At 36.8% G+C, this 15,039-nt stretch overlaps 1 protein-coding gene across 1 annotated transcript in view; it reads left to right on the top strand.

Annotated features, from left to right (window-relative positions):
• The window catches only part of SEMA3C (semaphorin 3C), a 179,290-nt gene that overhangs the window by 142,643 nt on the left and 21,608 nt on the right, over positions 1–15,039 (top strand). The window contains exon 13 of the mRNA XM_050785237.1: positions 13,857–13,945. Coding sequence (XP_050641194.1) covers positions 13,857–13,945 — 89 coding nt within the window. The remainder of the gene's footprint in view (positions 1–13,856; positions 13,946–15,039) is intronic.

Genomic DNA, 15,039 nt, shown 5'->3' with positions numbered 1-15,039 from the left:
CTTTGAGACATTAAATGCTTGCTTAGGATGGCAAAGCTAGTAGGAACAGTAATTAAATTCAAGCTCTGCTCTGTCTCACAACAAGTTGAAGATTTGGTGGACTAATTCAGACAGATGAGTCAAAGAGGGTGTTATAGAGAGCACTGTGCTAGAGCTGGAGATCTGGGAGTCATTAGCAATGTGGGTGTTAGCTGAATCCATGAAAATGCTTGAAGTCAGTCTAGGAGACTATGCAGATAAGGATTTAACTCTTGGAGCTCATTTAAGGGGTGGGAAAATAAAGAATATTTACCAAGAAAATGGAGAGTGATCATACAAGTAACAGGAGAATAAAAGAATGTGATATTGTGGTGGTCTTAAGAACAAACACTGAAAGGAAGGAAGATGCAGTGGTCAAGATCATCAGACATGGCACAGTTATAGCTGAGTGCCCTGGTAGTAGGTTGTTTTCCTCATCCTATCTTCTTACACACTAGTAACATTTGCCAGGAGAATAACCATTTCAGATGGAAAGACCTGAGACATGAACAGAAAGAAGTAGGAAGAGGTTAACAATGCAAGTAAATGGGTTGTTTGATGACCACATTCTGAGAGGAAAGATGTTTTCCTTACCCAGGCACCTAGAACTGTAGATAGATATTCAAGGCCAGTTTATGTATGTGGTTTAAACTTTGAAAACTAACACAGAAGAACCTATCTTATGATAAAAAATGGTGCAAGAAAACAGGTTGAGTGACCATACAATTCATGAATACCGGATGAGTAATTCTCCCCAAACAATAAAGGATTAAATAGAGAAGGTTAGCCCTGAATTTACATCTTTGGAAATGTAGTTGTTGCATCTTTTGTGTAGGATCAGTAAAAACTTACATAATAAGACTTCTTTATTGAAGATGTGTCAGTTTATCTGAAATTAAAATAGAAACAATTCTTAATGTAATGCAACAGGAATACTAAAACGTGATATTTAATTTTTAGTAATTTACAAAGTCCTACAACATTAATTTCAGTGATTCCTGAGGTCCTATGTGAATATTCTTTAGCTATATCACAGGAAATAATAGTAGTAATTCCTTTTTTGGTGGATTATCACTTGAGCCAATACTGTATTATGGTGTTTTTTTTAACCCTCACAGAGAAAATTTGCTTCTAGAACCAGAATATACAAACTTACTAAACACTTTTTGACACATTAGATATAGCAGATATTTTTGTGAGGACAGACACCTTAGTTGAATAAAGTATTAGGTCAAATCTTAAAAGGGAACATTTTATTGTTTTCTGCTTTTTTGGTATTTTTCAATTAAAACATAACTTAGTCATTCGTTACATACTTTCTAGTTTAGTAAAACCACTGGCCTTAATATTTCTCTTTCAACTTCGTCCCAGAAGTCTGTTTTTCAATTAACCTGCCTAAAGGTTTAACTCTGAAACTTTCTACAACCATGATGGATGCAAGCATGTGTGTGCACCTATAAAAATCTAGATCAACATATGGGAACATCAAGAGATTTCTAATTTTGGTTGTGACTTCTCCAAAACCTTGTATAAAACCAAATACAAGGCTGGATGCAGTGGCTTATGCCTGTACTCCCAGCACTTTGGGAGGCCGAGGCGGGTGGATCACCTGAGGTCAGGAGTTTGAGACCAGCCTGGCCAACATGGCAAAACCCGTCTCTACTAAAAATACAAAAATTAGCTGGGTGTGGTGGCATGCACCTGTAATCCCAGCTACTCAAGAGGCTTATGCAGGAGAATCTCTTGAATCCGAGAAGCAGAGGTTGCAGTGAGCCGAGACTGCCACTGCATTCCAGCCTGGGTGACAGAGCCAGACTCTGTCTCAAAAAACAAACAAACAAAAAACACCCCCAGAAAATAATTTATTAGAATGTTTTTTAATGTCATTCCTGGATGAAAAATTAGGGAATATAGTTTGGCATTCAAGTTTAAATCCTGCCCTCTATCACTTATCAGTTGTATTACTTCGAGGAAATTATATAACATCTCTAAGCCCAGTTTCCTTATAGGAGACCTTTAAAGTAGACTTTATAGGTTTACTTTAAAGACCAAATGAGATAAAATATGTATAAGCCTGAGTGTACAACCTAGCAATTGGTAAGCATTCAGTAGAGACATACACACACTTACCTATATAATATCTATTATTGAAATCAATCACACATATCTATGATGTATGTCATATATATTAGTATATATGCATTTAATACGTATTTTGAATGTTTGTCACATGTCCAATACTGTTCTATTCACTAGACATAAGCAGTGAACAAAACAAAAAAATGCATCTCCTTTGACAGAGCTCGGATACTTGTAAGCAATACAAATGGTAATGAACAATATGCATGCAATTATTTTCCAGTATCAACTACATTTGAGTACCCACTATATCAGGAAAAGCTGAAAGCAAAAAGTATATATATTTTTAAAACTTCAGTGACATCATAGATGAATCCGTTGGTAGTACGTTGGTGGCATTTCTTTCATTTGGAATTTGTAGATAAAAGTAAAAACCACTGGTGTATAGCAAAAGAACATAAATAATTTATGTAACAGGTGAAGAGACAAATAGGAAAGGCAGTTTCAGACTATGGAGAGTAAAATTAGTTACAATCTGTAGAATTTACAAGAAAGGTTCACATAGACTCTTTGATCTTGAACAGCCTTGTCAGGTGTGTAGGGCAAATACTGTATTCACATTTTATAAAGAAACAAAGGATTACAGTTGGCAGGTTTTACTCTATACTGTGCAAGTGCAAAACGAAAACGATTAAAATGGAAATAGAGGACATTTGTTGCAGATTCAGGAGAAGGAGGTGTATTTTCTTTTTCTTTGTAATTTACTTGGCAGTGTTGTCGGGGCTGCCATTAACTGGTGTGTTAATGAGAAATCATTATCTACTCCTGAGGGCCATTGATAACTGCAAAAAGAGAACCTTCATAGAGCACGGTCTTGTACATACATGGTGTTCAGCGTGTGAGGGAACAGTACAAATTAGTTGTATTCCTTCTAACATAACTGTTGCGTAGACATAGTGGTATCCTGATTTAGTAAAGTCGTCTTTGTAGATCTGCTTTTGAGGATGTACACTCATCATCTTAGTAAAAACAGGAACATACATTTCAGTCTATAGCTTCACTTAACTATGTCTCTTACATTGTTATTGCCAAAGTTACATATGCTCATTGTAAAAAGGATCTAGAAAATATTTTTTTAAAAAAGAAAAGCAATTACAGTTTATATTACCTTATTTGAAACCAAGTGTGCCTCAGAATTCAGAAGTAGTTGAATAGGAAAAGGTAATGTATTCATATATATGAGGTAACATGACTTGCAGAACCCGGGATCACACCCTGTAATAATGCACAGTACTGTTTCTGCAGCGAAACAGAAATCTTCAAACCCTGTGTAAAAAAAACAACCGCCATAAATAGCCTGAAGTCAGTGCAGGTCAGGTTTTATGACCAAATTAGTTCAAGTAAGGACAGATTTTGCCACCAAAGAAATTTAAGAAAAAAGAAAACAAACTTGTGAATTTTACAATTGTAGATAAAAGATAATGGGCCTGCATTAAAAATAGAATATAATTCCCTACTTAATACAGGGATTAGACTAAAAATACTGATTTTTTAATACTCTGTAAGATATCACATACAGGTCTGTTTGACTTTTTAATTTATTTTTTAGAGTAGATAGTTTTATTTTTCTGTCACTAAGATTTTCGGAAATGGGTCAGCTTTATTCTTATTTCAGCTTTTACCATGTTCTCAAATATCTGTAGCAGTTCCAAAATTTCTACCTGCACACCAGTTAGCACTAACAAAAAGAGAATCATACCAGATTCTCATTCCTTTTGGAGTTTCCATTTTGTACCAATTCCCTTCATGCTAAAAGGCATCCTTTAGAAATTTCTCCAAATGCAGGAGGTCTGCAGGCAACAAACTTTCCATGCTTTTACTGATTGTTTTCACTTTTTTAAAAAGAGTATTTTTGTGGATGTAGAATTATGGGTTCACTTAGTCTTTTCTTTCAGCATTAAAAAAAAAAAAAAAAGTCATTCCATTATCTTCTTGGCCTCCCTTGTTTCTCATAAAAACTTACCAATAATTATGTTCCTTGTTCTCATGACAATGTATTTTTTCTCTTGTTCCTTTCAAGGATTTTTCTCTATGGTTTGTTTTCAGCAGTTTACATAAAATATGCCAGGGTTTGACTCCTTTAACATTTCTTCAGCTTGGTTATTAATGAATCCTTACATCTGTAATGTAATGTTTTTCATCAAATTTGGGAAGTGTATGGCCATTATTTTTTCAAGTATTTTTCTTCTCCAATCTCTCTATTCTTCTTGTGAAACTCTAGTCACATATATGTTGGACCATTTGATAATACATAGACCAAGAGGGTCTGTTCACCTCCTTCAGTCTCTTTTCCCTCTGTTCTTCCAATTGCATAAATTCTATAATCTGCCTTCAAGTTAATTGTTTTCTCTTTCAACTCTTAATACTTTAATCTGCTGTTAAACCCATGGAGTTAATATTTTATTTCTGTTATTATACTTTTAGTTCTAAAATTTCCATCTTGTTGGGTGGATAGTCTTTATTTCTTTTCTGAATTTTCCTGTTATTTTGTTGAAACCATGCCTTCCTTTAGTTTTTGAATATATTTGTTTTATTATTTGAACATATTTATACTAATTACAGTAACTGCTTTAAAGCTGTTATTTGCTAAGCCCAGCATCTGGTTTATCTCAACTTTGTTCTTCTTGACTCTTAGTCCTGTTTTCTCTCTTTTTGATATATAATGAATTATGTTGTTGAATCCTGGAAATCATGGATAATGCCCTGGGCTTGAGTTCTGTTTTCTTCCTCTGATGGTGTTCATTCTTATTATAGCAAGCACTTTATTATTAGCTGATCGCTTTGCGCTTGTTTGGACTTGTACTACTCTTTGTTCAAATGCATATGCTTAAAGCATGTCACTCCAATTTTACAGGACTCAAACTCCAAAATCTCTCCCTTCCACATCTTATCAGATTAGGTTACAGGTTTTGTTAGGGCAGGCCTAAATTAGGTCTTACTCTAGAATGTGACACTTTAAAAACCTCAGCCTTTCTTGTGTCAGCTGGATGTCACGGTTTTTAACAAGGTGTTAATGAGATCTGACTGAAGCAAGAACAACTTCATCCAGCTTTGCTCTTCCAGAATTGCCAAACCTGTAATTTATCTGAACAGTTTTCTCAAGTAGCACCTGCAATCTGGTAAGCCTCCGGTGCTCTCATCCTGCATATGTAGCCCAGGACTCAAGCACAGACTCACAGAGTGTTTCCACGTGGATTTCTGAAACCCGCTTTCTGGACGCCTCCCTCTCTCTGACACTCTGGACCACAGAATTGATTTCTTTCTGCTGCCCCACATTTTCGTATCTGCCTCCTCATCTTAGTGGGACCACCATGTTCTGCTTGAACACAAGCTCTCTGAACCTCTGTTGGGATTGTTCCCAGACAGAAAGTGGGGGATGATCATGAAGATTAGCTTGTGAGTATCCTTTCTTCTAGTCTTGCACTGCCTGTTAGCTGTTACCTAAAAAGAATGGCCTCATACATTTTGTCCAGTTTTTTTATTTCCTTACTGCAGGAAAGTACTCTAGTATCAGTTACCCCATCATGGTTAATGGCCATATTGCCCTGCAGAAAGATTTTCCTGATTACATTTCTACCAAAAGCATTTGAAAATGTCTATTTCCTTATTTTTATGCCAACTCTAGGCTTTATCGTTCATTTTACTGAAGATCATTATTTTTACAATTTCTTAAATTATATATGTACTCTAATTTTCAAACCATGTGAAAATTATTTGTTAAAATTCTGCCTGAAGACTTCCCCCAAATATTTTAATATATTGCAAATAGGTCAATAATTTAATATAGTTGTAGAAAATATGTTATTTTAGCTAAAAATAGAAAAAAAGTAACATATTTATATTTTAAAAACTAATTTGGTAGCTTTCTCTTTGATTAAATACAGACAACTACCAAGAAATGAAATAGGTTTAAAAAATGATACTGTTTGTCTCTCATGATTCTTTAATGTTTGAGCAAACACATGCTTCTTCTCTAAAGCTTATTTAATATGCAGCACCTCCAGAAATTATGTCTGTGGTGTGATGTGGGAACCAGCATCTGTATTTTTAGTAAACTCCGAAGGTGACTTTGAGTGAGGTAATCTGAAAGCCAGACTAAGGTGCTAAGGAGCCAAGTGAAATTAATGGTATCAGCAAATAAACTTGAAAGTCACTGAGTGCACTATTTTCCTCGTAATGCAACAAAGAATGTTAACTTTTCTGAAAGGCTCTGCAGGGGAAAAAAAAATTAACCTAGTTTAACCCAGTCCTTCCAAATTTATATGACCCTATAAAATCTTTAGCATCAACACACTTGGGAAGATGATTAGATGGCTTTTGTTGAGACAGCCTTTCTTAGGGCCTCCCCTCAAATACAGACACTTGAGATGCCCGACTGGGGCTCTAATGCCCCCAGGGCTGAGGCTGAAGGTGTCAACGTTACAGTTTTCCAATGACCAATTCAAAGCTCACCATGTGAGAAACCCTGCTAAACGTGAGAAATTGTGCTAAATAACTCAGTTTAGAAATACTTTATATTTTTTTGTAACAAGGCATACACATGCATAGAATGCTACATTTTAAAAGTAGATTCAGTGAACTAACAAAGATTTTATAACTCATGATTCAGTTTTATTCTGAAATGTTAAAACTCACTATTAAAAGATTGTAGCAGCAGTTTGATTACCTAACAGGAAAATAAATGTATTAGGAATGGGTATTTTAACGTAAAATAAGGCAGCCAATTATCAATACATAATTATAGAAATTAATAATTGACATGTCTAGTCATACCTCCCTCATCTCTATTAAGCATTCATTTGCCAAGCAAAGATTTTGCAGTTCTTTTTTGGGCTTTCAAAGTATGTTTCTTTATTTTAATAAGCAAGTTGTCTCAGAAAATTATTAAAAGGGAAGAGATGCCTTTTAGTAAATGTAGTGATTTTATCTTTTATAATACTACTATAAATTAATACTAGAACTAATTATTTTGCAGTAATTTACCCCTAATATCATGTACGGGGCTGCCTAGACTGACACCTAGGAGCACGAAGAGCACAGGAACTTGTGTGACTGTGGGTGACACACCCATTAGGCTGGCCCTGACTGGAATACGTTTATAGGTTAGCAACCAGGAGGAAGGGACTGGCCAGATCTCATTAAGGAGGCAGTGTTGCCCCAAATCCCTAGGCAACCAGAACCACAGGGGAAAGCAGACAGTTTGGCACATCAGTTTCCAGGGAAACTCCCTAAGGACTGTTTACATAAGACTCAGGAGATAGATATACAAATGACTATTCCAATGACCTGCTTGGTAATGAGCTGTGTTTGATCACTTGCCTGCCACAGCCAACACTTACTGTACTTATAAATGTAAGCTGATCTCTTGGCCAGAGACAGTGGAAAGGCTTAAGGATAACTGCTGTGCTCCTTATATTAGAAAAAAAATTAGATAGTATAAAATAAGGTAGGAAGGAAGCCTGTCTAGGAAATTTTCTTTGATGATTTAATAAAACAAAAGAAAATGAAAATATCTCATATGGATTGATGAGTCTGCTGTGTTATCTTTGTGCATAGAGTTGCATTATGTAAATCACTTTGCAGATTTGTCTTGCTTATTCACACAATGCTTTAATGTATTTAGAGTATCTCTTAAATTATCTATACTTCACAGATGAGAAAATTGAGATCCAGTCAAAGAACGTGACTACAATCGTGTCAAAAGTGTACTCAATGATGGAGCTAAAGCTAAAACATAACTTCCACTTACTGAGAATGTTATTGATGTGCCAGATACCATGCTAAGCAATTTCCATGTCTTATTTGTTTAATTTTTATTAGTCAGAACTCTTTCAACTGAAAGTGACCACACACCTTACTCAGACTACTTACAAAATACCGTTTTCTTCATTTAACTGAGAAGTCCAGAACACAGCCTCAGACATAGCTGAATTTGTGCTAATATCATGTTGTCAGGAACTTATTTCACTACCTTTCAGTTTTATTTTCCTGTGCATTGCTTGTTCTTAAACGAAGTCTCTGCATGTGGTAGCAAGAATGGCTCCAGCACCTCCAGATTTACAAGGTTTAATGCTCCTGATTTCAGAAAGAAGAAGAGTCTCACTTCACTCATTCCCGGGAAGGGCAGGGCCCTCACTTGTTTCTAGCCTGTTCCTATGTGAATCACAGGGGCAAGGGTATGCTCTTGTTGGCCAGGCCTACATCATGTGGGCCTCCCTGGAGCTGGGAGAGAGGTAAGCCATTCCTTAAGCAGGTAGGCTCGAAATGAGGTAGTTGGTGTTTCCGAAAGATGTGTCAGGGTGTTAGTGCCAAAAGAAGGGAAGTGATTCTGGCTAGGCTTTAGCCTTAGCTTAATGGATTTTTAGATAGCCATTATGAAAAGCATGGTTATTATTTACATTTTATACAATAGCAAAGTGAGGTTTAAAGAAAAAAGAAGTGACAGCTTCACTGTAACTGTATCACAGGCATGGTGCTTTCCCCAAGGATGTAAAAATAACCCAATTCTACAGAACACTAAAAAGGATTTATAGTTGTGAATACATTCAGAGAATACCATTCTCACCACCCCCAGAAGGAAGACATTTGATAAGTATATTATTATCTTCAAATGAAAGGGCATGGAGATGGCTTTTTGTGGACATAAGTAATTGGGAGTTTTACGGCCATTCTGGAATGCTTATCTCTCAATGACGAACATTTTAATGGGAACACACTTACTTCTCAGAAAACCATAAATTCTAGATTCTAAACTCTTGAGTCCTATGCCTGTGTGTTTGCATGCATACTGCTCAACTCACTGAACTCACTCAATACTTTCTTGTTGAATCAGTGAGTGAAAATGGATAGAAGACAACTTAAGACTACTTACTTAATTATTAGTAAACGATACAGCCCACGGATACCTCAGAAGTAGTCCTCATATAGGGAACCCATTACTGTCAAAACCAAAAATAACAAAGGAAAAGAGAAATGACTAAAAGTAGTATTGTAACTTTTACTGCAAATGGATAAAAAACAGGGTTTGCATTATCTTTTTTTTTGGGGGGGAAGGGGGGCAGACTCTTGCTCTATCCCCCAGGCTGGTGTGCAGTGACACTATCTCAGCCTACTGCAACCTCCGCCTCCCAGGTTTAAGCGATTCTCATGCCTCAGCCTCCTCAGCAGCTGGATTTACAGGTGCCTGCCACCACACCTGGCTAATTTTTTGTATTTTTAGTAGAGACAGGGTTTCGCCATGTTGGGCGGGCTGGTCTCTAACTCCTGACTTCAGGTGATGCGCCCACCTTGGCCTCCCAAAGTGCTGGGATTGCAGGCATGAGCCACTGTGCTCGGCCTGCATTATCTTTTTATTAGCTCATCTTTATAGCCCTTCTTTGTGTAATATTTGAAAGGTGGTGTGCATAAAGTACGTTTGTTGTGGGCCCTGTCAGAAGAAAATGGGGATTTCTGTAAAATTTTGCTGTCATAGTAAGTGAAAACATTAGGGGAATATGGAGTCAGTTGTATCATTTGAAGTACTTATTTCTTTTCAGAGCTGATAGTTTTATCTATTGGAACCTTTCTAATCAAAACCTGTTTTTACATGGTTTTATTTGGAGCTGTGTTATACACAGCCTCTACTCCGTCTCTTTTCATAGGGCAACTATAGTTAACAGAAATTTATTGTATATTTTAAAATAACTAAAAGATTGGAATTGGAATGTTCCTAACACAAAGAAATGATAAATGCTTAAGATAATGAGTACCTCAGTTACCCTGATTTGATCATTAAACATTGTATATATATATATCAAAATATCACATGTACCTCATAAATATGTACAACTATTATATATCCATAATGATTAAAGATAAAAAAATTTAAAGAGTTGCAAACAAAGAAGAAAGAATGTGGATTTTGCTGTCACATAGAATGGTAGTGATTCTTACAAACTGCAGCAGGGAACTGTAAAACTGATATGATTTGTTAACAAAAAAAAAGAACATGCTTTTTATGATAACATGCCCGTATAACAAAGATTTTACATCTGTATCCTCCTGAGTTTTCTTTCATCCTTCATGGCCTACAGATTAATTCAACAAATATTCAACAGGAACATATATGCATACACATGTGTGTGGTCATTTACACACGCACACACACTCACATGCACACACAAATCTTGCCCTAGCTATCACAGTTTCCTGGCTTTCAGATCGTTTTTTGGTATGTTGTGTTTACCTAGAAGTTTCCACTGCTAATTCCAATAGGTCGTTAGTAGAAATTAAGGAACACCTCCAACCACATGCATCCCTTTTCAATTGTGACATGTCTCTGCACAGCATCCCCAAATGTTTTTTCACTTCTAATTTTTACTTGTATTATTTATCTTTCAAGAAAATCATCTAAGTTGTTATCGGGGTAATTCTAAGGAAGCAGCTACAAAACAGATATTTCAGAGCTTTTTGATTAAAACTAAAGCCTGCAAATCTTTTGGATTATTATTATTTTCCCTTTTTTTGAGTATGGTTTAAGAAGTGAATTTTAAATTACAGAGTGCTTTGCAACTTCTAAGATTATGTGCTTATACTTTGTATCCTTACAAATTTCAGGCATTATTCTGGCAAACTCTGTCTTGCTCTTTTGTATAAACACTGTTTTTAATTTAGTGGATTTTTATTTTTTAGTTTGCAGTGTTTTAAAGTTGAGTTTATTCTTTATTAAGAATTACTTTGACTCCATTGGATTCATAAAACACAAACTATAAACATGAGATAAAATCTTTGATGTCAGAGTAACTTGTGCCTGTGGAATAGAAGCCAACTTGAGATATGAGATTTGAAATTTATCATATTACTCACTAAATGATTTCTGGTTGTAAATCCCTGTACAATTCAGTTCAAGTTAATTCTTCTTAGAACATTTTCAACAGAATTTAAAAATGTGCATTATGTTGATTATAATACATATTTACAAATTAAAAATTTATAGTTATAATTTAAAAGAGCAATATCTTGATATTTATGATCCAACTCACTAATTAATAGAAACATTTTAAGTAAATACATTTTTACTTTGCCAGATTACTCACAAATTTGCTTTAACCCCCACATTGCTAAATCTAAACTAGTGTCTTTTCAACCTAAAATGTATGTGATTGGTTGAGTGGCATGATTATATGCATAATGTTTATGTGACTTGTGAAACCATTTTAATTACAAATATTGACATAAATGTTATTTCTTATATTCTTATATTTATTTGGACATCTCAGTTTTTGGCTATCTGTAATTGGGAAATACGAGTACGTTTCTTATTTGATTTAACTTATTTGGATCCTCTAATTTCAGTATTTCCTCTACATTTTGAGAATATCCAAAGAAACATATTGCCAGCTTGTTACTGGCGGCATATTTGTATGAGTCTGCAGCAACCTAAGTTCTTGCTTCCTCAGAAGAAAGAACTTGACCAAGGGGCCTAAGACAGAGTGAAAGACCAAAGCAAGTTCTAGAACAGGAGTTAAAAGTTTATTGAAAAGCTTTAGAGCAGGAATTAAAGGAAGGAAAATACAATTGTGTGACTTGAGAAATCAAGTTTGCAGTTTTGGCCTTTGACTTAGGGTGTTACAGGTTCACATACTTCTGGGGTCTTGGGTCCCTTCTCCCTTGATTCCTGCCTTGGGGTAGGCTGTCCGCAGGCATGGTGGCCTGCCAGCACGTGGGAGGGGAGCATGCACAGTGTGTTTACTGGAGTTGTGCCCGTGCTCACTTGAGGCGTTCTTCCCTTCACAGTCTAGCATTCCTAAAAGAAGGTCAGAGACGAGTAAAACTGCCCCGTTTTGCCTGTTAATGCACATGCTTGAGCTCACTCACCCAGCTCCTGAGATCTTATTGGGAAGCTGCCGATCACCAGTTTCAGGTGTTTCCATCTACTGGGAGACTGTGTTTCCCTGGCACTGTTAACGGTGGAGGGTGTCCAGGTTCTTGGCATCTTGAGCAAAGAGTTGGACAAAACACACAAAGCAAGGAAGGAATGAAGGGTTTTATTGAAAAGGAAAGTACATTCCACAGTGTGGGAGTGGGCCTGAGCACAGGGGCTCAAAGGCCCCGTTACAGAATTTTTTGGAGTTTAAATACCCTCTATTTGGGGTATGACCTGTGTAAAGGAAGGGGATGAGGTAAAGTTACAAAGTCATTTACCCGGTGTATGCCCTGTGGAGAGGATATTTCCTGTCATAGCTGAAGTGTGAATTGGCTTGACACTCCCTGCCTCCAGACCCTATTTTCCTGCCTCAGCACCAGCTGCAACCAGTTATTATTTTAGAGAGACATGACATGTGATAACTGCCTGACCGTCACCCGTTGGTTGCCTGACATTACTGGTTGGGGGTGGGGACTCTCTCCTCACCTATTCATGTCTGACTATCTACCTACTGTAACAAACTGACAAAGTTGTGTAAATAGTAGAACTTTTCTATGAATAGGAATCCACACCTGAAATAAAATCAGTTATGTTTCTTTTTTGAAGATGATTTTGAATGGTGAGGGAAACATTTTACCATGTCTAAAGTTCATCATAGTTACAGACCAAATGTGAATTTTCCAATCCTAGTGACTTATACAGTTATTATAAAAATTCATTTGTAGTCATCTTTCTTTGAATAATGAAATCATTGTTTTAATGTTAACAAAATGAGATTGTCACTTTAGAATGTTGGTGTGGAGGAGAAAGTAATATTAATGATCAAACTTAAACTTGTGTATTGGCTGGTTACATTGGCTCACCACGCCTGTAATCCCAGGACTTTGGGAGGCCAGGGTGGGTGGATCATGAGATCAGGAGATCGAGACTATCCTAACTAATATGGTGAAACCCTGTCTCTACTAAAAATACAAAAACTTAGCCAGGCATGGTGGTGGGCGCCCGTAATCCCAGATACTCGGGAGGCTGGAGCAGGAGAATCGCTTGAACCCGGGAGGCGGAGGTTGCAGTGAGCCGAGATTGCACCACTGCACTCCAGCCTGGGCAACAGAGCAAGACTCTGTCTCAAAAAAACAAAACAAAACAAAAAAACTTATGTATTGTATTACAAGAATACACATTCGGTTCCGAACTTTTGACTTAACATTTGGAGATTCTTTCCTTCTCTCATAGTTGTAGCTATACCCAATATGTGCAAAATATAAGATATTCTTGGTTCCCTTGGCCGGGCGCGGTGGCTCACGCCTGTAATCCCTGCACTTTGGGAGGCCGAGGCGGGCGGATCACGAGGTCAGTAGATCGAGACCATCCTGGCTAACACGGTGAAACCCCGTCTCTACTAAAATACAAAAAAAAATTAGCCGGGCGCGGTGGCGGGCGCCTGTAGTCCCAGCTACTCCGGAGGCTGAGGCAGGAGAATGGCGCGAACCCGGGAGGCGGAGCTTGCAGTGAGCCGAGATGGTGCCACTGCACTCCAGCCTGGGCGACAGAGTGAAGACTCCGCCTCAAAAAAAAAAAAAAAAAAAAGATATTCTTGGTTCCCCTTGAATTGTATGTGTTTCAATTTTTATGAGATTTGGAATACATTCAGCACATGTCAATGGCTTAATACATACAATGTTTTTTGATTACTAAATACTTATATAAATAATATTCTAAGTCAGTAGTCCTGTGTCTAAATAGCTTTCTTTTAAAAAGTATTGTAACATCTCATTGCTTCTTTTTTTAAATTTAGATCGGGGTACTGTGCAAAAAGTGGTTGTTCTTCCTACTAACAACTCTGTCAGTGGCGAGCTCATTCTGGAGGAGCTGGAAGTCTTTAAGGTTTGCACATCTCTTCTATTAATCTCAGAACATGCATGATGAGTGAATTCTTTAATCTTACAGCCAGTTGGGAGGAAACTATATTTGATAAAAGATCAAATAAATGAATGTTATGAATTTTTGAGGGTAGGAAAACACCAGATAAAATAAGAAATACAGAACAAATATTTTTGCAAAGTGTTTTCCTACATTTCAAGTTATCTTAACATAAAAGGATTCTTTCTGTTTTTAAGCTATCATCACAACTTGAAGAATTGTGGTCATCATTATTTTTAAAAAATGAGTTCTAGTTGTCAAGGTCTGGAAGATTTTGCCATGAAAGGGCTTTTATCATTTGCTTCACAAGCCACTGAAACCCAAATACTTGCACATTATTGATTGTTAGATAAGCTTTCTCATATTTTTTTAGCCAGTAATTTCATGAAAAACGACTTTGTTTTCTCTTGTTTTATTGCCTTTAACTCAAATGTCACTTCAGTTAAATAAAACAAATGTTGTCTCTTTACCACTCAGAACTTCATGTTCTATCAGAACTTGAGATTTCATTGTATTATTCTCCTTGTCCTTGAATTTGGGATAAAAAAGAAAAAAGAAAAAGGACAGAAAAAAAAAAACGTACCCAAGGGAAGTTCAGTACTGTAAGATCTCACCTGGTCAGGGCAGAGTGCCTGTTCTTTATCTGTGAGCCAGGAGAGGGGATTTGTGGTGTCCTGCCGTGCCCTTCTCTGCTCACAGTATCAGTCACTGTAGTTCACATGGTGCTTTTTATCTGCATTTGGAAAGATGGGTAAAGCGCAGCGGAGGAGCTATTAGAATTGCAAAGAAAGTTTGGCATGGAATCAATCCTGCTGCAGACCACTATTTCCAACTAAACCAATTAAGAAACAATGGCCCAGACACAACAAAAGACCAGAGTCAGCCTATGACTGAGTAAAAGTAGCACTTTAGAACTCCCAGTAGCAGACTATTGCTAGTCCAGCAAATTGCTTTTCTTAGTTGAGTAGACTTAGAATGTATTGACTCACTAATAGACATTCCCACTGTCACCAAAAATATTGACTTTATAAGCACGTAAGAGGGTAGGGTGCAGCGCT

Source organism: Macaca thibetana, chromosome 3 (genome assembly GCF_024542745.1).
Source record: "Macaca thibetana thibetana isolate TM-01 chromosome 3, ASM2454274v1, whole genome shotgun sequence".
Classification (NCBI taxonomy): Eukaryota; Metazoa; Chordata; class Mammalia; order Primates; family Cercopithecidae; genus Macaca; species Macaca thibetana.
The sequence above is the reverse complement of the archived record's forward strand: the minus strand, read 5'-3'. Positions and strand labels throughout refer to the sequence as shown.